Here is a 26162-nt window from a genome sequence, read left to right on the forward strand (position 1 = left end):
TTAATCCTCTCAATTCCCATAGATCTTTCATATTTGATTGACTGCTTTGAAGAACATGGAAACAGCAATTAAATTTAACATCAGCAAGAAAAGAAAAGAAATCTAATGGTAATTTTGGAATGTGTAAACAATGCCCATTCCAAAGCAATGTTTTCTTTTACATTTTAAAGGCTTTTATTATGTTTGGGGCTGGCTGTTCCTACTCAGAGCCATTACTGCTGGGAGTTATGCACACAGCAGGATTCTCTGTGAACATTCAGAGTTTCACCAAAGAATGTGAACAACCAATCTTGCACAAATCCTGCTTCTATCCCTCTTTCAAGCTGACATACTCACAAGCTGAAAATGCATTCTCCTGTCCTCTGACGTTGCAAGGGATTCCAGTCTAGCCATGGACTGATGACTAACTCTACATTCTCTTTCTAGTGGTTATGTACTGTATATTTGCAGAGACTCCTTATGAGCCAGCTGTGCTTTCAGGCTCAATCATGCGACTCCACAAATGTAAATAGAGAGAGAATTTGGATTTGCCTTTAGAGATACAATTAAACTGCACTTTCATATGAACAGAAAGGAACGAAACAGAATCAGTTTGGGATTCTGCTACATGGTTGTACTGATCTGAAGAGGACTAGGAAATAGATCCAGCTATGTATGTACCTGGTGGCTGTAATGAACACAGTCAATCAGAGAGAAGAAAAATAGGCATTAAGGCCTGCAATTTGTTTTTGATGCAACTGAAAAATGCACTCAGCATCTTCTGATTCAAGGCAACCAGACCCACAGCATAGATAGGAAGCAGCAATCTCTGCTGTACGTGATAACCACTTGTAGACAGAAGGAAGGGACAGCAACAGCTAAGGTTGTGGACAAGGAGCATAGTAGCCTGAAATGGAAGGGACAACCCAAATGCTAGTTCATTAAAACGGGAGCAACATCCCACAAATCAGCTGACCAGCGGGACACACCACTCTCTTTAAACTATTCTACCCAAAGCCCGGAGGGAGTTTCAGAGGAGGGCAGGAAAAACTATGTCTATGAAGCAAATTCACAGATCTCTGTGGACAGCAAGAGGGCTGGATGGGCTCCAGGAATTTTGCCAGGGATTGCCACAGCCCGCTCATTGGCGGTGCATTCTATTTCCAGGCCTTCTTGCATACTCTTCAATTTTGCACGTATTTCTCAAGTTAAGCAATTGTTTAACTGGTTTTTATTATGTATCCAAGTTGCTATTTCTAAATGTTTTCTGCATGCAGTAAACAAACCTTTAGAAACATAGGTTTTGGTTGTGTGTGTTTTTAAAAACGCAAGATTCTGGAATGCCTAAACCTATATGCTGGCAATCTAGCACTTTAAAGCTGTCCAACTGGAAGATGTTCACTTGAACAATGATGGTTCCGGCAATGCTGCCAAATCCACAATCTACAGAGGCCTCTAATTCACAAAAATGAAGCTCCTTCGGGTTGAAATGTTTATGTGATATTTATTGCTCATGTTCCCATGCCACATGTTCGGGAACAAATGTTACTGAGCCTTGATTGAGAGCTCTATAAAACTTTGGTTTCATGGGAAATCACGATGTCTCCTTTGGCTTCAAGTTGATTCCATTCTTCTATTTAGCTATAGTGAGTTTTCATCCATTATTTCCTCAACTTCCCCCCCCCAAATGTGGAGGACATGTTTGCTATTAACTCCTTAGACTTTGTGCCAGGTAGAAACAGCCACCGGGAAGTAAGGAGGAGGGGAGCTGAAACCAAATGAGCTTTTGACCTTTTAAACAACAGGCCACAGCTGAACAATGTTAGGTGCAAAAAGGCACTGTGTGGGAAAAGACCTGAAGACTGAAAGGGAAGGTCTGACCAAGGCCATATGGAATGTGGTGTCAAAGGAGGCCAATGAGGCTCTTTATCTCTGCAGTGGTTCAAAATAATCTACATTATCTTTCCTGGTTAAGCTTTCTGCAGTACTGATTATTGTCAGGGTGGGGAAGGGGGAGACGCTGGGATCAAGGCTCTACTCCAGTATAAGAGTTCAAAAGCCCAATGGCCACAATTAGCAGAATCCTAAGTAATAGGAGCAGGGACGTGGGTGGAACTGTGGTCTAAACCACAGAGCCTAGGGCTTGCCAATCGGAAGGTCGGTGGTTCCAATCCCCGTGACGGGGTGAGCGCCCGTTGCTCAGTCCCAGCTCCTGCCAACCTAGCAGTTCGAAAGCACATCAAAGTGCAAGTAGATAAATAGGTACCGCTCTGGCGGGAAGGTAAACGGCGTTTCCGTGCGCTCTTTGGTTTCACCAGAAGCGGCTTAGTCATGCTGGCCACATGACCCAGAAAAGCTGTCTGTGGACAAATGTCGGCTTCCTCGGCCAGTAAAGCGAGATGAGCGCCACAACCCCAGAGTCGTTCGCGACTTGACTTAACTGTCAGGGGTCCTTTACCTTTACCTTTTTAAGTGATAAGAGTAGAAATAAGAGATTATACTGGCAATCACAGGCCTTCCAAATATACATCTGGCCAGTTATTGCTCTGCTGGTTGGCTCAGAATGGTGCCCAGCGCCATCCCTTCCCAGCTGTTTCACATACTGCATGTTTGGACATAGACACACATACCTACCTTCTTAGAAGGGAGTGGCAAAAATGAGACGTTGTAATGTTGCCAAGGACAGGGACCCAGAGTATAACAATAACTTTAGTCATCTCAGGAGGGTGGACCAAGGGAAAGGAAAGACTAGGTGAAGTCTGGAAATTATTTTGAAGCCAGCAACTGGTGGGCAATGAGGACTCTGTGGATCGACTACTACTCTTGACTGCCCTTCAAATGCAACTTCCTATTCTAGGCCGAGGAGGAAAGGTAGTTGGCTATAGATATATAAGAGCAGCAGCCAACAACCATGTGCATGTAAGAAAGGACAACAGTCTGAAGGTACCAGGGCTTTTAACTGCAATGGACTGAGGGGGGTGGGGATGAATGCTGGTAGAAGACCATGCATGATGGCTGAGATACCTGCCATACAAATGTGCTCTGAGAGATATCCTACTGGAATAATACGTTAACTATGGAGAAAGTCATGGAGGTGCCTACAAAAAGCAAAGCGCTACAAGTAAAACCAAGACTAATAAATCATTGTTTTGAGAAGTCCACCAAACATTGATACTTACGGCGGTGTGACGCCTTTTGGAAGTCCTAGTGCGTTGACAGAGATGGGAGTTGGCTGGGATGGCAGCATGGAGCTGAGGAAGGCAGCTGGGGACTGGCCGGAGTTTGAAAACCTTGATGTTGGAGAAAGGCTGCCAGAGGGTGAAGGGACAGAAGTCGGGAGAGGAGGTGGTGGAGGTGGCGGCAGTGGAAAGAAATCGGCGGCTGGAAAAGATGATGTTGGACTGAAAACTGGTGGAGGTGGAGGCGGTGGAGAAGGAGACCACGGGTACTCCCCCTCCGGAGCAAATGGCTGAGAGAAAGAGGGAGCAGATGTTCTGCCAAATTGTTTCTGAGAAGCTGTTGGAGACATGGGAGATGGAAGGCTTGATGTTGAAGATCCGGAGGAAGGAGTCACGTAGCTGGAAGCAGGGCTGATGTTCTGCGCAGCAATGAACTGCTTAGGACGGGCATAGTTGAAGGAGCCGGATGACTGCATGGCGGGAGCAGAATGGGAGTTCAGAACGCTCATTTGCCCAGGAGAAGTGGCAGAGTGACTTGACTCAAGTTCTTGGAATGAAGGTGGAGGGGGGAAAGTTGGAGACAAGGGCAGAGTCTGATGGAAACCAGCTTGCTGCTGAGGGCACCACTGGGCAGATTCTTTTTCCAGTCGGATTTGGTTTTGCAGCTGCTGAAGCCTTAGAGGGTCCCTGTATTTAAAAACAGGAGAAAACAAATTTAATTTTGTGTTGTGTTGTGAACAATGCCAACAACAAAAAGAGAAATGCCAGTTTGGTCCTATGCGGATAAACATTCTTGACCTACATTCCCTGTTAGCAGATGAGAAGTGGGCCATGGGAATCCCAGCTTATACCCTGCCATGTGTAAATTCTTTGCCTCCTTTCTTGATTATAGGCTGCACCTGCACCAAGCTAGACAGAATTACCACTGTTACAAGGACTTGAAGCTGTTTTTTTCCAAATCCTGATGGAAAGGTACCTTGCATAGTGATAACCATGGTTAAGGTGAGCATAGATGCTTTAACCATGGTGAAGACCTGGCAGCAATGGCAGAAACAGAGAGAATCTGCAAATGGAAGTGGACATGGGGGAAGATACAGACAATTTCCCCTCTCGTAACCATTATAGCTGTACCACACCCTTATCTGCGTGTGAACCAGAGCTTTTAAATAATGCCCCCCCGAAGTTAGCAGTACAAATGATACAAACCAAAACTAAGGAATGCTTAAATATAAATGCACAATAAACAAACAAACACACCTATGTACCAGATTAGCTGAGACAATAATCTCATTCCAGGAAATATTGTTCTCAGCTTCCTTATGATGAAAAAAAGATTTACTACCCTGCAAAAATTCATTGTGAATGCCAAAAATAATATTGCTATCACAAAACAATGAAACACATGACAGAATGCAGCAACATCATCAGCTCTTTATATACGGCTGCGATCCTATGCGCACTGACTTGGGAGTTGGTCCCACTGAACAGAGCTGGCTTTACAGTCCAATCCTACTCATGCTTACTAAGTTCACAGAAGCCTAACCTGCAAACCAACCAATCATTAGTCTGCTTGTAAGTCATAAAAGGGCCTGATGGACTTAGTACCTCCTCCACTCGCCCTGCTATATTTCCATGTTGCAGGTACAGGAAAGGGCCTTGTCCAGGATAGAAACATGGGCTGATGGAGGGGGCAAGGCATGCTCCACCCCACCTCCCGCAATGCACTCCCTTCCCTGGATGCGGTTCCTTTCCACCTCTAGCAACCATGCAAGAGCTTAAACACAAGGCTGTGCAAAAAAAGCCCACCCCAAACTCTTTAACTTGTATTTAGTTATTTCCACACATCTATATTGGACTCTCCAGGGCTTAAACAAGAGAAGATTTCCTATCTCCCTTGAAGTTGGCACATTTGGTGAATGCCTGCTTCCTGTGTAACCTGCCCCAGGCTCAGAGCAAGGGTGGAACAAGTAGGACCGCACCACCACCTGGGGTGCTTTACTTCACCTAAGCTTTAAAATAGGGTCGCCCCCCGCAAAAGGTTTACAATAAGAACATGAATGGCTTAAACAACAGTTTCAGGCAGGATAGGGTAGGGGGTTATTGTTGGATTTGAGTGAAAGGAAGAAGCCATGGAAGCTACAGAGTCTGTGTGTGTGTGTGTGTGTGTGTGTGTGTGTGTGTGTGTTTATAGTGGAAACTTCTAAATATTTGTGCATGGGACAGCGGCCAGCCACTGTGCCACATAATGCACGCAAACTATTTTAGCAAGTATTATATGCAAGTTCACACCCATGCACTCAAAGGGCTACAGCTGCTCTTCTGTAGCAATGCTACATTCTCAACAAAACCTCAATCCAAGCAAATATCAGCTTTATCCTTGTGTGGTCTTTATTGGAAGATTCATCCGTCTTGTTTACATGCTGTCTATCACAGCTAGAAAGCCACAAATAGTCCTAAATGTTCCAGATGCTGTTCTTTTCCTTTTAATATTATTATGTGTGCACACCTTTTTCTCTTTTAGTATATCTGCCCTATAAATATTTATATCATAGCTGACAACTTTAAAATCTTGGCCTGGATATTGCCCTGCAAGTGAAGTCTCATATATTATGTGGTCTTGACTGTTGCAGCCTAGCAGATGCGCAAAAGCAGTAGTCATCTAGTAGCTGACTCTGAAGAGAATATTCTTCCCACACACATGGCAAATGTTACGTAAATACAAAGGCTTCCAACCTAAAACATGCAGTTAGGGCGAGGTTGGGTCTGTCACAATTAACGGCGAGGAGAAGGGCTGTAGCTGAGTGGTAGAGCACTGGCATTTCCACTCAGGGCAAGGAAAGACACCCTGACTGTACTTTGGAGAGCCCCTGCCAGTTAGTGTAGAAGAGGGATGGAGGTCCTAGGCCTGTCAATTGGGCCTATGCAGCCATTTTGTCTAGCCACGCCCTCCTGTCACTCACTTGTCATTAGGTGCAGATCATGGCCATGGCGGTGAATACAGAAGCCCAGCTTGGATTGGTTCCACTCAGCAGATCCCAATCAGAGCTCCCGAGTGGCACTGACCCCTGTTGCAAGCTTAAGAGTGTGATCCCAAGTGTTCCTTGACAGCATGGCCTACGTTAAGCTCTGTTTAAATGCAGCACCGAATGCAAGTCTTGCTGGCTTCTGGTGGGCACAGCTCCACCTAACATCCACCCACCTGTCAAAAACAGAGATCTGTGGACGTGTAAAAAAGCTTTAAAAAAGGTAAATTACCCCTGGGCGGTTAAGTCCAGTCAAAGGTGACTATGGGGTTGTGGTGGTCATCTTGCTTTCAGGCCGAGGGAGCTGGCGTTTGTCCACAGACAGCATTTCCGGGTCATGTGGCCAGCATGACTAAAACCGCTTCTGGTGCAATGGAACACAGTGACAGAAACCAGAGCGCACGGAAACACCGTTTACCTTCCCACCACAGCGGTATCTATTTAACTACTTGCACTGGTGTGCTTTCAAACTGCTAGGTTGGCAGGAGCTGGGACAGAGCAATGGGAACTCACCCCGCCATGGGGATTTGAACCGCCACCCTTCTGATTGGCAAAGCCCAGGAGGCTCAGTGGTTTGGACCACAGCACCACCACTTTGGGATCCGGCCTGCCTGACCAAGATGGTCTCCCACCCCTTGTGTAGACAATACTAAGCTAGATGGGCCAGTGGCCTGACATGCTATAAGGCAGTTTTTATATCCCCAACATCAGACAGGGATGGGGAACCTATGGTCCTGCAGCTGTAACTGGACTACAATTCCCATCGCCCTGGGTGATGGGCCACCCTGGCAATGTTGCTTCGGATTAATGGGAGTCAGGAGTGAAGCAACATCTGAGCCATTCCTTAAGAGTAACATCTGCTCTTACAATAGAAAAATTCTTCAGGGAGGACCCACTGGAAGTAATTTACAATTTACAAGTGGGGCACAAGCCACGGGACTGAACTGAAATGACAAGCTCCAGCACGGCTCCTGTTTATATCAGTTGGGATTTATGTGTCATCAAATCTGCTTGGCTGGCTGACAGTGGTACTGTAATTAAGCAGAATTAAGAACATTTTTTTTTTGTCCTTTCCCTTCTAAAGCACTTTCATTGGATTACAAGGATGTCACGCAGTTGATTTATGAAACCAGTTGTGCAAGGCTTGTCTTTAATGGTAGGAAACTGAAAATGCTTGCTTCCTTTAGGCCCGCTACATTGAGAAGTAGAAGTTGTGAGTATTCCGCCTCTAATAAGTGTTGCAGATTATCAACCGACTGAATAGCAACGTTTATCTACCACTCACCAGAAGAATCTAATATGCATTCGACAGTGCCATCTGCACTGGAAGCTGGGTTTGGCACAAAGCTGCTGAGCCCAAACATGGAAGTTTCTCAGGCTTTGATTTGCAATGTAGCAAAACTGTACGTCGCTGGAAATTCTGCAGATTGAATACTGCAAATATGGCCTGTGGTGTGAGCCAACTGTGTCCTTAAGGGAGGGACAAGGGTCACAGTGACCCCAAGACAACCCTCTAGGGTAGGGGTGGGAAACCTTTTCGGCTCCACAGGCCACATGTGACAGATGCAAACCTCTTTGCGGTGAGACAGTTGCTGAAATGAAGCGGGGGGGGGGGCTTGCCTTGCTGCCTGCTATATTCTTTGAAAATACATTGGTACCTCAGGTTAAGTACTTAATTCGTTCCAGAGGTCCGTTCTTAACCTGAAACTCTTCTTAACCTGAAGCACCACTTTTGCTAATGGGGCCTCCCGCTGCTGCCGCCACGCCGCCAGAGCCTGATTTCTGTTCTTATCCTGAAGCAAAGTTCTTAACTTGAAGCACTATTTCTGGGTTAGCGGAGTGTGTAACCTGAAGTGTATGTAACCTGAAGCGTATGTAACCTGAAGCATATGTAACCCGAGGTACCACTGTATAGTCAAACTGAGCTGGTTTGGCTGCACCAGGGAGTTTCCTCTCTGGGATCCAAGGCGTTCTGCAGTTCTTCTCCTGTCTCCATCTCCCCTGTCTCTGGCTGCCTGGCCTCTTCCTCCTGTCTCCCCTCTTCCACCACCGGCAGCTGACTCACGAGGAGCACAGCACCCCACCAGTCACTGGTCCCTTCCCCTGGATCATCTTCCACTTCACCTGCTTCCTCTGCCTACACATCCCTCCACTCCTCAGCTCCTGCCCATCCCTAACACCTGTGGTTTGCCAGTGAACTCTGAACCTACACGTAAATCAGCAAAGCACAGGTGGCCCAACCAGCTTCAAACCATTGCTCGATATCCTAGTTTGTCCACCCCTTGCACACCACCCTGACATCGGTTCAAGCCTAAGAAGAAATGATTGTTTGGGCTTTGCAAGCCAATAATATGTGAATGTGATGCCTAAATGCGGCTGCAGTTAGTATAGTTGTAATGCTAAACCACAGTTAAATGAGACAGCAAAGGAATTCAAACCAAGGAGAGGGGGCAGGAGATATGCCTCTCCCCAGCCTATGTAAAGACCACTGAGATGATTCCTCACATCTGGAGTATGCGGAAGGGCTAAGGAATGGGAGTCACGCAATTCCTGCACGTGCATAATGCAGAACAGCCCCGTTAACCTGACATTAACTGTCAAATGAGGCAGAGGGGATAACAGCACAGGAAAGGCAGCAGAGTCAAGGCAACGAGCCATAAGCAAACGCACTGCAGTCCCGGTTTGAGGGTGGTTCTATTTTGAGTTATCTGCGTTGACCATGTGGCCTGAGCTGTAGAAAAAACTGCTCGACAGAGGGCCTGAAAAACCTAAGCACGTCAGAGTTACAAGAAGCTGGGGAGGAAAAGAGCAATGCACAATTCAAGCTGGAGGCTTCTGTTTGGGGGAAAAAGCAGGCCGTAAATCAAAACAATGGCGAAAGGGCTCTTCACAAACCTCTTCCTTGGAAAGGAAAACAGCAACCTGCACCGCAATCTGTCAATACAATGTCTCTGTATTTACTGTGCATATTCCTTCAAATCGTGGAACACCAGTGCATTATGTTGACTCATTCATGCATACCAGTAGCCATCAACTGTACACAAGGCAAGCTTTGAATATACAAAATCATTCTAGGCTGGCACTTTGCTGAGGCTTAGTTAAAGAGACCACTTACATGATTAATGCTGCAAGATAAGTGATGTTGCACAACTTCCAGAACTCACATTTGGCAAGGCCTACAAGAATGCAGTTTTGCTATCACTCTCCCAGAAGAGTGAGTGATTCAAAGAATGCAATGTGCTGCGTTCTGGAAAAGTCTGTCCTTGGTATCCTGTACATGTTTGTTCATCTTTATTCCAGTGAAACATCCGGAATAGCTTGTACCACTATGCATTTTGCTGCAGAATAATGGCTGAAGTTGACTCAACTTTCTTCTTTTACAAAAGTTCTTCTGCATTCATTCTAGAGATTTTTTAAAATAAAATTCAAGACTCATTCATATTGATGCAGCACTTCTGCCCAAAACTGAATTTGGTGGCAGATCAGAGATTACTTTATGGTGAAATTATCCACAGAACCTATAGAATGAATTATTATGACATGCTTCCAGGCCCTGGAAACATTCTAATACTCAGCATGACATCACAGAAAGACTTCACTCATCCAGCCTTGTAAAACAAACAAGCAAACAAGCCAACAAACCAGTGAGTTCCCAAAAGCCTGTTGGGATAAAACAATAATTCATCAACCAACAATTTGCTGCCCTTTCATGACACCAAAAATCAGTTGCCTTAGGCTGCCACCTCACTCTGCCTAATGTTAGGGCCAGGCCTTTCCAAGTGACATAGGCTCTAACACAGAGCCAAGCTCCCCGATTTCAATGTTTCCAAGCTTGCCTTGTCCTGTGCTGGACTGTAGCCATACGACAGAGTTCATCAAATACGTTCTGAAAAGGAAACTTATTTTTAGGAAAGACAAAAAGACATTCCAACTGTATTAACGGAAGCCTGTTTTAGGATATACTCATCTATTTCTGCTTTTACCAACTTTCCTGCCTTATCAACATGAAACCCGGCATTTCCCAATTTTATTTTGTTATCTGCGAAATAGGCCTCAAGCTAAAGTTTGCCCTGAGGAAACCAGAAGCAGTGATAAGACTAGTACTTGGTGAGAACGTGCGATGTCTCTCAGCAATTCTTCCATTTACAGGAAGCATTTTTCATATTACTATAATATTTCTTCAAAAACATGCACCCATTAAGATAGCCAAGGATGGCTAAAAATAAGAAAATGCTCAATAAGTCAAAGACACAACTCAGCTATTATAAATGCCTAAATTCAAAACTTTTATCAAATTAAACAAATGCCAACACAGCTCATGGCTCCTTCAACAGTTGGGACAGGAGAGAAGAATTAAGTACGGTCATTTTTCTACTACTGAAGTACTGCAACGGAAGAAACTGCACCTAATAACATCTTCCCTATAACACAAAATGTCTAAAGGCAATGGATTCCTTTAGGAAACATTCAAGATAACAAAAAGAAGACCTCAAACCCAGCAGCCTTCCTCGGCAAGTTTCAAAGGTGATTATGGGGTGCAGCTCTCATCTCACTTAAGGCTGAAGGAGCTGGCGTTTGTCCACAGACAGCTTTCCGGGTAATGTGGCCAGGACAACCTCTGTTAGAATGGGACACTGGGACGAGTGCCGGAGCACACGGAAACGCCGTTTACTTTCCTGCCGCAGTGGTACCTATTTATCTACTTGCATTGGTATGCTTTCGAATTGCTAGGTTGGCAGAAGCTGGGACAGAGCAACGGGAGCTCACTGTGTTGCAGGGATTTGAACTGCCAACCTTCCGTTCAGCAAGCAAAAGAGGCTCAGTGGTTTAGACCACAGCCTTACAACAACTCTGTGAAATAGGTTAGGGCTGAGAGTGTGTGAATGGCTCAGTGAGTTTCACTGGCTGAGCAGGGATTTGAACCCTAGTCTCCCAGGTCCTAGCCAAACATTCTAACCGCTGCACCATACTGGCTCTAAACTCCTTCAATGAGCAGAGGGGGAATATAGTCTGCTTTGGTAACAAAAGTCTTCTTCAGGCATTCTGAACAGGGTTTAAGGAAACATGCAAGGAGGAGACAGCATACACAAACTTGCAAACTCTGCTCCTCCATCCTTCATACTGCTGCACTACACATGTTTAGTGACTGTCTGCAATGGGGAAGACTCCTGTACTTGAGGAGGCTCTCAGGTGTTTTGAAACTCTTATTTTCTAGTGTTTCAAAAGGCAACACAGCCTCCACAAGTACAGGAGACTTACTAGCTGTAGACAGTCCCTGGGGAACATGTGGAGGGCAATGGTTACAGGAATGGCGGAAGGGACCTAGTGCATTTGTGAACACTCTTTCCTCCTTGCATTTGTGAACACACTTTCCTCCTTACAGGTTGACTATTCAGAATGCTCCAAAAGGCTAAACACAGTACCAGTTAAGCCATCCTACTCAACTTTCTCTCCTTATAAATATCTCAGCTCCTAGTTCAAGAAACATAGGCGGCAGTTATTCCAGATTAATCCATAATTAAAAATGCAATCTTTCTTTTTAAACTGACAAGCACCCCAACTACCCACCACCACTTTTAGATTTTAACAGTTTTTCTGCCAGACAAACTTAGGGCAGGGGCTGAGCTAGGCAGTCTTCATGTATATTTCAGACTTATGACCCTCAAAGATAAAATGACCCCCTGGATCCAATGTGGGCTACATAAAATAATCCCTAAAAAGCAGTCTAATATTTGTGTGCCAGGAGAGATTCTGCCTTTTCTTTCGCAAACTCTTATTAAAGCACTGCCTAAGTACACCACTGGTTGCTTGGTGATACTGATGCTTTTATGATGTCACTGTTGTCATAGAAACCAATTGTCCACACAAGTGAAAATCCCATCTGCCACTAGAAGAGCATGGGAAGCTAAGAGAGGAGGCAACACCTTGAGTCTGGCAGGATCAAAGCTGCTCAACTAAAACACCATCACCACCGCTCTATGGCCCTGGGGACAGCTCCACCCTAAAACAACAGATATGGCACATGAAATCGACTGGTTGCGCAGTCAGGCGGCCGTATGTAAAGTAAACCACTACTGCCCTGAAGGACAGAAAGACCAGGATCGCAAAATGATCTGTTTTGTTGATGTATCCAGCTTAAATATGAAGGACAAATGTCAGAGAGGAGGAGGATACAATCATCTTGACCTGGCGAGTTTGGAGGATAAAGAAGTTATTGTAATAAAAGACAACGAGCGAAACAATCCTAATAATACGGAAGGTGCGGTCTGCCTTTTCAAGCAGGGCTCCTCTGAGGAACTCAACGTTGTAAGCTGGCTGAGCAACGACCTTCAGAAATACGCAATTGGATTTCAGCACGCACTGAAACCTGCAAGTGGTTCTCGTAAAACTCAGCCCTACACCATCTCATCTGACAAACTGATCCCTACTACCCCTGGTCCAAGGGGATGCTCAGACGAACCTTCATATGTCAATAAACTCTGCTCCCTGGTTGTTCAAAAAGCACGTCAGGAGATCAAGGATAAACTGGAATGTAGCGGCATGCGCCAGCCCTCTACCGCTGACCGTAAGGTTTCAACTCCGGCATCCCCTGATAGTTGTTCAGAAAAGCCATGGTCCCTGGATTTGCATGCAAAAGACATTTTTGGCATGGCATTAAAGATGATACAGCAACACTTAGTGGAAAAAAACAGGGAAGCTGTCCGTGAGTCACATTCCACTACCCCAAGCTACACTCACAGGGAGTCCGCTAATTATGACCGGGCTGGAGCATGTCAAAGACCCATATCTACCCCAGTGGCAGGTGGGTTACAAGATCCTCACCATGAACCAAAGCCAGGTATATCCGGGATCCTTTTGTCACTCGTCCAAAAGGTCTTGCGCGATGCTGCTTCGAGTATTGAGGACAGCGTCTGCGATGGGCACCGGGCTTATAAGCCACCCCCCACTTCGTAAATCAGGCTCAGGAGGGAAAAGGCCTTATCAAAAACAGACTAATGGAAGACGGGATATGTATGGCAATATGGATCAGATAAGCAAACAATTTATTGACCAGTTGGTGTGATCTGTGACGAAGTTGAGTCCATTCCTAGCCAAGGCAACCAGTGGTTCCAATTTAGTGACTGGTGACATCTCAAAAGAAGTGCAACTGTCACAATTGCTCATCATAAACCTCAGAAGGGCAAAAAAGAAGAAGACCTTTCTCCTGTGGGGGAAATCTGACAGGAGGCAACTGGGTCTAATCCATTCTGGGCACAATGGTTAACACACATAACCAGAAGGTCAATGTTTTATAGAGTAGAGAGTTCAAGGTTATGCCTCCTCCCGCACAGTTAATGGCTGCTTCTTAACTTGCTGCCCAAACTGAGGTCGACAAAATAAGAACGATGGAGAATTGTCTGGGAAGAGCTATAGCAAGGGGGATATATGGAAAGAGTTGCTGAGATACACCGGAAAACAACAGATGGATGCCACCATCCAGACAACTGGCTCCTTGCTACCATGGCAGTAGCCAACTTGTCCCTCTCTTATTGCTTCAGCCCAGCCTAGGCACCTAACCCACTCTTCTTTGGAACAACAACTGCCACTATTATTTAAAAACAACAACACAACAACACCAACCAACAACAGCAGACACAGTGAATTCAACTGGTAGATAAAATTGTAGCTGGGCAAGATCATCAATTAAAAACATTGTAAAAAGTGAAAGCCGAAGGAGACTCTTTTGTTAATCCACAGGACAGGTTCCCCCCTGCCAGGTGCTACTACACAGGTTCTCTGTGAGCTTAGAATGCTGCTTTAAGAAAGCCAAGGTTCTCCAGCTGGAAGGTGCTATTCAAAACCAGGCAAATTAAGCATGCTTTTGCTAAATTTGCTTTCTTAGCAATGACCATGAAATGCTTGTTTTGCAGAACTTGGATGAGGTTTTGGGCAGTAACTAGGAAACAGGGCTTAACTTCTAGAGGAGTAACATATAGGGAAAAGGGGACATAGAGGGACAGACTAGGGGCAAAATTCACCTTCATATCACAGGATCGCTTACTGCCTGCCTGATTTAACTTTCTCAACATATCCATAATTTATTGCTGAGAATGAGAATACATCTTATTCCCAAGATTTGGCAGGGCAGGGGTAAGCCACATCGCGGAGTGTGGTCATAGCCATGCATGCTAACTTCTAGACCAATTGATCTTAAAAACTTTTTAATGGCTCAAGAGCATGGGCTTGTTCACAGAACACCTTCAAAGTGATCCCACCAAATGATCACAAAACACATCACCTTTTAACTCAGGTTGCGTTTTGGGGTATTTTCCAAGACAGTAGATAGGGAAGACACCACCATTACTCTTATGTGTGAAACTCACGAGCTCCTGGTATCAGGTGGCAAGGCAATGGGAGGTTTCATCACTGGGGCTGAGAAGGTGCACAGACTTTTTAGGTAGTAGAGGGAAGCAGAATTGTGACTTTATGTGGCTACAGTGCAAAATCCAATTAGCACATTTCAGGAGGAGGCTGCTATGCGCCTCTTGGAGCCACCAGTGCCACACAAGTGCTGGAATAATCCCCACTCACCACTGCAGCTCCAAGACTGGGAGGAAAGCTGGAAACACCCAAGGGCATTCCCTCTCACACACACAATGGCAACAAGCACAATAGTGGTGACCAGGAGAGCATCTTCTTTAATGACGAAGTATGATAAGGTGGGTCATAAGAAACAGTTTTTAAAAGGTGTGAACCATTTATGAAAAGTCATTTCAGGTTGCACATTGCCGTCACTCCCTTGTGCAGAAAAAAAAGTGCTCAGAGGCCAGCTTGTACTAGGTGAGCCACCTGTAACAGGAATAAGGACAAGCGCCAGTGGACTACAGAAACTGATGAAGAGCTACATTTTGATATGCAGACCCTGTTTCAGTTGTATGAGTGAATGTGGATGATTTTCTGAACAATTCTCATCTCTGTAGGTAGTAAAGGTCATAGGGAGGGTAACAAACGTGGAATGTAGCAGGCCCACAACTCACACAGGGTCTATGTTCCAGGGATTGCACCTAAAGCCAAAACTGCATATAGTCAAAACCCATTGGGTTCAATAGTGAGTGGGATTGCCAAAGTTATTTCCCCCAGAATCCTGCACCTTTCTCACCCCCTTTTAATTTTTGGGGTAAAGCTGAATGCACATAAGTTAAAAGCGTGCAAGTTGCAGACTTACTGTCCGCCCTTTTTCGGGCTGTACATTGTGAGGTATCTTTGACAACCATTTTATTCAATGACATACTGCATGAGTGTCTGGTAATTTTTAACCCAAACGAAAAAGCAATGTATTTTATCACCCAGTCCACAGATCTTTTTCTACTACAGCTATATCCAGGCACTATAATTGTTAATGTCATTATCCAAAGCCGCCCACGATCTTAAGATTTAGCATTCATGGGTATTCCAAGTGCTGCTGTACAGGCTGATGGAAGTCATAGTCCAAAGCATTTGCAGGGCGCTGGCCTAGGGAAGGCTGCATCATATAACCACAATACAGACTATAAAGGGAGATATCAACAAGGACAAGGCACAATTCAGCAGTTTGAATCCCCACTGCATGCCCCACTGCACTCCCCATAGTATTTTGGGGAGTGGCTCATCACAAAAGCAGGTTCTTTTTTTTAGTTCAGATAGGAATTTTCTGTTAAACAAGAAATGATTGCACATCATCTGTGTTTGTATGCTGTCCAGGAAATACTTCATATGTTAGCTATGTCAGCTGCTATAATCCTATAGGAGATATTTAGTTCTTTGGAACCTGGTAACAGAAATACTAAGGCTGGGATATTCTTAAATCTACTCTTTTGGTAACAATTTAATTTGGGATTTGAAATTAGCATGAACTCTACCAGAAGAGGGGAGAAATTAGCTTGTTTAGTATGCTTTATACTTAAAAGGAAATTGGTTGTTTCGACTCCTGGCTGACCTAAAGTATACTTGTCAGTATTTAGCAGCATGATCTGCTTCCCTCGTGAACTGCTTCAACTGAATGAGTGGAAAAAGTATCTACAGTACATCTTGACAGGGCTGCTGCATCTCACTATCTCTATGAATATCTCATATATGCTTGCCAACAGATCCATAATTCTGCTATACTTCTAAGATGTGACAGAAAGGCAGAATGATTTCAAATGGCCCCTTGTCAGTTGCAAAATATCTTTCTGCTTTTTGTGCGGGTCACACACACAGCCATGTTGCCTAGACATCCCAAGGAGGATCATAGAATCATAGAACTGTAGAGTGAGAAGGGACCCTGAGAGCCATCTAGTCTAGCCCCTTGCAATTCTCTACTTTCTCAACACCTGCGTGCTACCAAATGGCCAGTAAAAGAAGGGTCTGAGACCTGTGCAACCCTTCCTTTCTCCCCAGCAAGAATGGGGCATCTGTGGCTCTCCAGATTATGCTTGGGCTTCAACTCCCATCAATCCCCCACAGTCTGCATGGCCAGTTGCCAGGGATTAAAGGAGCTGGATTCCAATAAAGTCTTGGAAGGCTACTAGTGTCCCATCTCTGTTCTGGACAACACAGATTCTAAAATTCTGTTCTAGCATATTTCTTTGGGTCAGGAACTTCCCCTGCCCCTGCAAATGTAAAATTCTTGTTCAGAAAAAAGAAAAAAAGATGCAGTTGCGGAGAATGGGATGGGCGTACCAATAGACAAGGGAGCAAACATATTGACCTTTTCATTCCCAGCAGAAGCCTCTTAAGCAGTCTCGTTATCCCTAAACATCATTTAGCCAGGATTCTCTTCGATATATACTTATGGGTGAACTGGGGATTCCAACCTGTTTCAGCAACTGCAAGACTATGGACAGATGGAGATCTTCTACATTAATTCAAAAAGTAGCAATTTTGTGTATCCAGTAAAAAAAAAAGAAAAGCACAGAATGCAAGGTTGTAAAGCTACTGTCACGAATCCCATGGAGATACATCATGGAAGGGATGGTTGGATTCTGAGGAAGAATGGGCAGAGCTTAGGGATTTGGAGATTAATGCCCATGGGAGGGTGGTAGGAGGATGGGGAAAGTGAAAAAGGCAACTCCAGAAGCCTCTGACCTTGGTGGGAGGGGGAGGAGTCTAGGGAATGGAGAGTGGGATCAGGGGAGGGACTAAGCAGAGGAGTATTCCACCATGGTGACACCCTGAGTCAGATACCTCCTGCTGCAAAGTGGGCCTGACGCATCCCTCCTGCCAGTGAAGAGCTTCCAGCTTTGCGGAAGGTGAGAGAGTGAAACTGGATGCGTAACTGGCACAGAGTCCATCTCCAAGGACATGGAGACACCAGCAGCAGCATGAACAAGCCTCACAGACCCAGGAGCACCTGTTTGCATGCCAAGTCCCAAGTCACTGGCTGCTCACCATGCTATCAGCTGTGTCCACCTCGCTCTTCAAAAGGCATATCACTTGTTGGATCAATATAGTTTGCACTTAGCCATCTATCTATACCTCTGATGTACCAGCTGCACCTTTTAACCTGTGCATTTCCTATGTAACCATAGACTCACAGCACTGTAGAGTTGGAAGGGACCCCGAGGGTCATCCAGCCCAACCCTGTGCCAAGCAAGTTTACGCAGCTAAACCTTTGCACAGTACTTGTCCTAGCCCTCGCTGCAGGACAAAGAACACTTGACTCTTAGCTTGGTTTCTGCCAAACATTCAGGAAAAAAATCACTCCCCTCACACCAGGGAAAACACGATCAGTTAGCACAAATGGTGAAGCCCACAGGTACTGGAATACGAAAATGAGGTGGAATCTGACCTCTTGGGTGATGCAGAAAGACGGGGAGCTGGGGTTGGAACGGCTCACACTTCCTCTAACAATTGCTCATGGTTCTGCAGGGAAACTTGCTTCACCCTGGGAAGCTCCTAGCACAAAGGTTTGCGTGTATTGACTTGAGCAGGTCTGAGAAATCACATTCCAAGTACTGAATCAGGACTGTCTTGCTTCACTGCTTGTCTTCTTCATTTCAGGTTATTATGTGGGTGACTCCTTCTTAGCATATCCTACCAACATCAGGTAACTGACACAATATATCCCATGTATTGTGCAAATGTCTGAAATAGTGTCCCCACCTCACACTGCAAACCATCTTGGGAGATCTTGAAATAAAGCAACCCACATAACTAAGTGAGCAACATATACACATCCCCCTAGTGCAGAGAACAAATGAATTCCCTTTGTCCAGTGTTCGATTCTGAGAAGTGCCTGCAGCCCTGCACAAGACTGTTCCCTGGTAAAATAAAACCACTGCAAAGCAGAAATACTGTTGTCAGCAAGAAAAACAGGGTTTGTAAAAGTCATCAGGTAGAACAAAAGGCAATTAGGAAAAGCAAGAGGGGTGGAAACTCCATTTTTCCTCCATCATAGCCAGGCTGGTGGGGTTTGAGCAAACCACTTCCCTTTACTTGTAGCGCACAAGGGAATTGATTGGGTAATGATACATTTGCCCAGGAATGCTCACAGGTAAATGATGTGTTTTTATAGCTGCAAAGCATGGAGAGATTCAGCAGTTGTGGTTTTGGTTAAGCTTGCCACAGGGTTGTAGTGACAGAAACCTATTGTCTAGAACACATTAAGAAAGAGAACTGAAACACTCTTTCCAAGGCTGAACAACAGCAACCCCAAATCTCCCCAGTGAATTATACATCTATTTAAACTCTGGGAGGTGGAAATTATAATTCGCAAATCAGACCAAGGCCTGGTACAGATATAATGCTGAACTATGATTTAACATTACAGAAAAAGCTTGCCCAAATTCCGTATTGCCAGCACTAACTGCCAGCAGCTTCCCAGGGTTTTCAAACAGGCAAATTTCCCAAGTCCAAGATGGCGGAGAATGAACCACAGATCTTCTGCAAAGCAAAGTATGTACAGCGGTACCTCGACTTACATACACTTCAGGTTACAGACTCCGCTAACCCAGAAATATTACCTTGGGTTAAGAACTTTGCTTCAGGATGAGAACAGAAATTGTGCTCCGGTGGCGTGGCAGTAGCAGGAGGCCCATTAGCTAAAGTGCTGCTTCAGGTTAAGAACAGTTTCAGGTTAGGAACGGACCTCCGGAACGAATTAAGTGCTTAACCCGAGGTACCACTGTATTCTACTACTAAGCTATGGAGTCTCCCTCACTTTTTTGCATGCATGAGGAAAATACGTAAAGATTTCAGTTTAGAACTAACCAGAGTTCCCTGTGGTGTCTGAACTGCAATTTGTTCCAAGTAGGGTTAATTAACCAATCAGGATATCAAACTGTGGCTGGGTTCTTGATTGTTTTAAGCGAGGACTCACAGCTCCTGAAGTTGGGCAGTCACAGGGATCTTTGTCAATTCTAAAGTGAAAGCGAAAACTTTCAGTCTCCTTGCAAGCACCGAGTAAGAGGAGGGTGGGGTACGCAAACTCCAGCCTGGTGCAAGCGTATTCCCATAACACGAAGTGAAATTTAAATCCACAGTCAATTTTATACGACACTGAAAGATGGATTGGTTCATTAGCCTCTATTAGAGGCCAGGTTAACTTCTAACTACAAATAATGCTAAAGAGTTGAGGCACAGAAAAAGAAAGATGTTGTATTAAGAGCTGATTAGTCAAGGGGATTACTGTTTTACATGCCTCAAGACATACAGCCCCAAATACCACCCCAATTTTATGATCTTTTTTTAAAAGCATTTTTGCTTAAACCCATTTGATTGAACTAAGATGCTCAAAATACCTTTTTATAATTATTTCCATTGCATATAAACATAACCTCCTGGAATTACTAAACTGGCTTGACTAAATATAGTGAGCAGCACTCATGTTGTTGGGGTATCTTTCTCTGGTATGCAGCTAATATAAATAAAATGAGTGGAGAGAACCTGGCTGTATTCCACTGGCATTACATCACTCTTCCTTAATAGGAAACCTCTCTCCAACCAACAATTTGCTTCAGTGTCTCCATTTAAGTTCTCTGAAAGGATCATTTTGAAAGGCTAATGTCTTAATCAGAAACAGAATTTAAAGGACAGAAGTAATTTTCTTTGCAATTAGAACATTTAGAACTTCTACAGCTCTTGTTGCAACACAAAAACAAACAGAGAATCTGCTTAAGGCTTTTAGTATTTTACAACCGAATTGGAAACAGCAGGGTTTACTTCTGTGTGAGCATGCTTAGGATCATACTGTTGTCCAATAATCATGGATGCCAAGTTGATATGCCATGATTCTCCCACATCTCAAGTGTAAACTTTCTAAATAGCTATACATTTAGCATTTGCCATTCATTTTCAGCAATGGAAAGTCTGCTTTCAAGACAGTGTTAAGAGAAATGCATTTGTGTGCTATTTTCTCCAGCACTGCTATTTTATCTAAGCATCACCACACAGAAAATGCCAAGCGAGTCTAGGCTACTTAGTTCCTTATTTTGGGAAATGTAAAGAGCTACAGATTCCACCAGAGGCCTCTTACAGAGTACAAGTCTCATTATAAACCAATAAATAACTGTCAACCTGATCAGAGAAAACAGAAAACATTTGGGTACCAGGGTATGTTTTCCATTTTAGAAGTTTATATCAGCGTCTATCAGGCAGGACCTCTCTGAGGTTAGATTTGGAAGACCGCTGTCATAGGTTTCCAGGCTAACAGATGAGTTACAGTTAAAGGGGGGGGGAAAGGAGAAAGACTTGGCCAGCAGACTGACCCTTGACCTCCAGGATTGATGAAGCCTACCACTTTGGAACTGGTTTTTGCTGGACGGGGAGAAAGGAAAAACAATTATTCTGGCAAGTCAAAAGCAGCATTGGCTATTCATCTTATGATTCACAGATCCAAATTAGCTGTCTCCGTACATAAAATTCCCAAGGTCAGTGCAAAGACAGTTTTTATTCCCTACCTAGATATTGCTACTTTAGGAAATCAATGAATAAAGTTCAAATACTATTCTGGGCTTCAGTCTTGCAGCCAAATTAGACAAGACATGGGTGATGCCCAATCTATTTAAAATTATTTTAAAGCAGCAATGCCCTCCCCGCTATTTGTTCCATTAGGGGGTGCAGCTTGGAGAGTGGAAGCAATTTATATGGGGGGTGGGGAGAGAACGCACCAGGAAAAAAATTAAAACCCCTCTCTCAGTGCTGTGTATTAAATCACTCTGGGCAGATCCTGTTAAATATGAGATAAATTTAGAGAGATGGAAGATCTGTTCATAATCTTTGTCTCATAATTTGACCACTGGAAGCATAGGCCAGATTCAGACAATCCTCCAAAGTAAGGCTAGAGACCATGGTTTGGATGTTCAGCAACCAGCAATGATAAGCCTTGGGGTCATACACCCTCTCATCTCCTTCCTCTGAGCGCAAGGTGAGAAAATGGCAATCCTCACACAAAAACAGGGGTTCAACTATAGCTGTAAGAAATGCACAAAAGGAACAACAACTACAACAAAAGGCTGGACAGACTGGTGGTTTCCAGTGTGTTTCAGGAAATGTTAAATCAATCAAGGGAAAGTTTTATTTGATGAGCTGAGGTACGAAAAGTCTTACCAAATTAGTTATTTTTACATTATACTCTTTGGTATGGAGCAGGAAGATTTTTCATAACAAAAGTAAAGGTAAAAAGGTAGAGAACCCTGGATGGTCAAGTCCAGTCAAAGGCGACAATGAGGTTGCAGCACTCATCTTGTTTTCAGGCTGAGGAAGCCAGCGTTTGAACACAAACAGCTTTCTGGGTCATGTGGCATGACTAAACCGCTTCTGGCACAATGGAACACTGTGATGAAAGCCACAGCACACGGAAACACTGTATACCTTCCTGCTGCAGTGGTACCTATTTAACTACTTGCAATGGCATGCTTTCGAACTGCTAGGTTGGCAGGAGCTGGGACAAAGCAACAGGAGCTCGCCCCGTTGTGGGGATTTGAACCACCGACCTTCTCATCGGCAAGCCCAAGAGGCTCAGTGGTTTAGACCAGAGCACCACCTGCGTCCCCATAACAAAAGTAACACACTGGGAGCTACCAATCTATGCAGCAATCTGTTTTCTTCAAAATTAGAACTTTGGACAACCATATATTTTACTCATCAGCACCAAACCATGGTTTGAAATCCATGCATAAGCAAACCATTGCACTCTTCAAGCAATATTGCTTCCATTACGGAACATGGGAGTAGCGACACACTGAATGTTCCCCATCCTATACTACCTCAGCCTTGCACATGTAGCTGTAATGCATGAAGGCTTCCAAGTAAACTGGAACCCTCTTGGTGCCAGAGAAGCCCTTGCGTGTGGAACTGAATGTGCAAAGACTCCATTGATACTGATGTTTGTGCAGATATTAAAAGTGGGGCTACTTGGTGCATCCCTATTCCCACTCTGAACAATCCACTCATAGGACTAAACAGCAAATTATCTTTTCCTGTTAGCTAGAAGCAGAAACTTCCCGTTGTTCCCTCTCATAGTTACAGCTTAACTGAGTTTTAATTGAAGTCAACTTTACCCTTGGTATAATGAAATATACAGGAGAACAGCTTGCTCCACTTTTCACTGAAAACTATACCCAAGCTTCTGTTGCTATCTTAGTTTCAAAAGATCTTGTTTGCGGTTCCAGGAATGTTCCCCGAGTATGAAGAGCAATTTGGTGTTATTCTCAAAACACTGATATAAATAATAGTAAAACTATGTTTATAACACATCAATCAAGACTTAAGTTGAAACAAAACTTGGACCTAAATTGTGACGAGTGATAGATGATGCAACTATTGTTCTGTGCAGTGTTGCTACAGTTCCTTGCTGAGCTTGAAGACTTCTCCCTTGGTACGTTTGTCATGGCGGGGGGGGGGGGAGTGGGGAAGGAACAGAAAACATCTGTTAAAATGAACTGTAATGGAAAAAATGCAACTGGCTTCTCCCCTCTCTTCTATTTTAACAGTGGATTACACAAGTTTGCTTTCTATATATAGCAGCCAGAAAGAAAAATCACATTTTGAACTATCCCAATGATGCTGTTCAGGAAGTCTTTCTTTTGTGTGAATATTATGCTTGAGATATCTTCCAAGGAGCTCGAGGTGGTGTACATGGTCATTGCTTTCCTCATTTCATCCTCACAACAACCCTGTGAGGTAGGTTAGGTTAAGAGACAGTGATTTGCCCAAGGTCATCCAAAGAGCTTTGTGGCTGAGTGGGGATTTGAACCCTGGTCTCCCAGGTCACAGTCCACCACTAACCATTATGCCATACTGGCTCTTGACTACATGTGAAGTGGACCAAAGGGCTGCTTAGACAGTGAGCCCTAAGGACAGACACTGTCCTTAGACAGTGACAGTCCTTAGAAGATTTATGCAAATAATTAATACCTTTCAAAAGGTTGACTTTTCCAGATTTCAGCATTACTTGCAGCAAGCCACGTCCAGTCCATGTTACAGTTGTACCTTGGATCTTGAACGCCTTGGCTCCCAAACAAATCGGCTCCCAAATGATCGAAACCTGGAAGTGAGTGTTCTGGTTTCTGAACAATTTTTGGAAGCCAAATGTCTGGCGCGGCTTCCGATTGGCTGCAGGAGTTTCCTGCTGCCAATCGGAAGCCATGCTTTGGTTTCCGAATGTTTTGGAAGTCAAACGGACTTCTGGAATGGATTCTGTTTGACTTCCAAGGTATGACTGTAGAAGAAGTCAGGTCATCAGTTCAAGCTAGGATGTAACAGGCAACACCCAAGCTACATTTCATGTGCAACGAAGGGCCCCCCCACACCTTCCCCCCCACTACAAAAGACCTAGAAAAACTGAAATATTGATCTGTGCCCTTAAGCCGCTTTGTTTAAGCTCCTTGCATTTCTGGATGCCCAGTTTGTGGTGTAGTGGTTAAGAGTGGTAGTCTCGTAATCTGGGGAACCGGGTTCGCGTCTCCGCTCCTCCACATGCAGCTGCTGGGTTACCTTGGGCCAGTCACACTTCTTTGAAGTCTCTCAGCCCCACTCACCTCACAGAGTGTTTGTTGTGGGGGAGGAAGGGAAAGGAGAATGTTAGCCGCTTTGAGACTCCTTAAAGGGAGTGAAAAGAGGGATATCAAATCCAAACTCTTCTTCTCTTCTTATAGACAGATAGGGTGGTATGGTATTTATGAATATTTTTTATACATGCACTGGTGCTGCTAGGGCTGAACAATAGGGCATATGTCCAGGCCCCGTGCTACCCAGAGGGTCCTGCACAGGTGGGCCCTTATCAGAGAGGAGATGGGGTGGGCCTGTTTCTTAACCTTTAACAGAAGGGCTTGTGCTGTTCACAGCGGAATAAGACTCTCTCTGCTCCAGAATCTCTATCTCTCCAGAGCCACTCCAGGAAGGGTGACTAGCAGACTTGCCCTACTACCCTGAGCATCTTCAAAGTGACGTGATGCCACATTGTATCATGTCACTCTGAGCACCTAGGAGGTTTAGGAACTGACAGAGGGGGAAGGCATAGAGGGGCTTGTGCTGCTGCGAGTGATTTACCTTAAAAACAATGCCAGCAGTAGAACCCTCAGTCACCGTGTCCATTTAAGTTAAGAGGTAAGTGGAGTGATGGGGAGGGAGAGCAGAGTGGTCATAAAGATGAAGGCAGAGCAGCAGGAATTTGGGGTGGGGGTGGGGTAGAAGATTTTATCAGGCCTGATCTATGATTTAATATCAATGTTTTTTTCATAATGACGGGCTTGCAAGCTCAACCTGTTCCTTCCTCCTCTGCTTGGTGACAGGCCAAAGATCCATGAATGAATGTATAGTGAGAAAGTAATGTGAGAATTGTCTTTTCTAGTTTATTTCTTGCTCTTCAGAGACAGCTGAACATGCTTACATACCCGGTGAGACAGCAGAAAGTCTACTTTCAAGATTTAGAGAAAATGCCAGTGGAGCCTGGTTTATTAGACTGAATGGAGGCACTATCTCAACAACCTCAGTCTGCCTGCAGATTTCCCTCACCTGTCTACCTTCATACAATCAGTACCGGGGTGTGTGTGTGTGTGTGTGTGTGTGTGTGTGTGTGTGAGAGAGAGAGAGAGAGAGAGAGGGACCTTGGTTATCATCTTTCTCCTGCTTAATCTCAATTTTGCCCTTACAGAATTCCGCAGGGAAGAGGATGGGGACAAACCTAGAATTGGCTCCACCTGTCACTGGTTCTGGTTCCACCTACTGTTGCCCTCCCAATGGGTAACAGCTGCCACTACAAAAATGACACTACTATGTTCCATTCATGGCAATGCCCTTCTAAGTTACTTCCAGTTTGGACAAAGGAGCAGAGGTGATGCTTTTCAAGGTTGTAGACTAAACTAGAAGACTGAAACAGGATTCCAGATGATCTTGACAGAACAGAGAACGAAATAAAGAAACTGTGTTTTTATGCCTTGCTATTTGCTGCCCTGGGCTCCTTTGGAAGGAAGGACAGGATAGGGGGGAAAGGCAATGCAAAGCAGCGCCGGCAGGGTGGGGAGGCCAATGCAGTTGTAGGCTGCATCAATGAAACTAGAGTACCTACTTCTTTAGAACTAATGGTACCACTCTGATTTGGCTACGGTGAGGCCTCACCTGGAGCACTGTGTCCAGTTACACACTCAACTAGGCAAGCCACTCACTCTCAGTGTGACCTATCTCACAGGGTTGTTGTGAAGATGAAATGGGGAGGGGGAGAAAGACTGTGTATGCCGCCTTGGATAAAAGGTGGGATACAAATACAATAGTATATGAATACCAAGAGTGCTAATCATAATGAATTTCTTGCATCATCAGGGAAGTCGACCAGGTAACCTTAGATGTCTTTTCCAAATTCTATGAGAATTCAGACACATGCACCCTTAATGATGTTAAATTCTCGAGAATAATCTTTTGGAGAATATTCTCGATTAATGAGAATATTAGAGAAGTTTCATTTAAAATAGGAGAATATTCAATGCATTGAAAAGGATATAATTTTAATGAATTGAAAATGATATAATTAGTTAATATACAGTGG

At 44.5% G+C, this 26162-nt stretch overlaps 3 protein-coding genes across 5 annotated transcripts in view; 2 read left to right on the plus strand and 1 right to left on the minus strand.

Annotated features, from left to right (window-relative positions):
• The window catches only part of CBR4 (carbonyl reductase 4), a 291935-nt gene that overhangs the window by 53980 nt on the left and 211793 nt on the right, over positions 1-26162 (plus strand). The gene's annotated exons all lie outside the window — the stretch shown is intronic.
• PALLD (palladin, cytoskeletal associated protein) overlaps positions 1-26162 on the minus strand; it is a 215441-nt gene that overhangs the window by 35108 nt on the left and 154171 nt on the right. For all 3 annotated transcript variants that reach the window (XM_053402876.1, XM_053402878.1, XM_053402877.1), the window contains one exon: positions 3159-3845. In XM_053402876.1, coding sequence (XP_053258851.1) covers positions 3159-3845 — 687 coding nt within the window. The remainder of the gene's footprint in view (positions 1-3158; positions 3846-26162) is intronic.
• LOC128420862 (A-kinase anchor protein 4-like) lies at positions 12040-13888 on the plus strand. The gene has a single exon (XM_053402882.1). The coding sequence runs from the start codon at positions 12197-12199 to the stop codon at positions 13133-13135; it is 939 nt and encodes a 312-aa protein (XP_053258857.1). The 5' UTR covers positions 12040-12196; the 3' UTR covers positions 13136-13888.

Source organism: Podarcis raffonei, chromosome 9 (assembly GCF_027172205.1).
Source record: "Podarcis raffonei isolate rPodRaf1 chromosome 9, rPodRaf1.pri, whole genome shotgun sequence".
In the NCBI taxonomy this organism is placed as follows: domain Eukaryota; kingdom Metazoa; phylum Chordata; class Lepidosauria; order Squamata; family Lacertidae; genus Podarcis; species Podarcis raffonei.

Excerpts from the sequence above, each read along its gene's own strand:
- LOC128420862 (XM_053402882.1), top strand. The coding sequence starts at position 12,197 with ATGGCACATGAAATCGACTGGTTGCGCAGTCAGGCGGCCGTATGTAAA.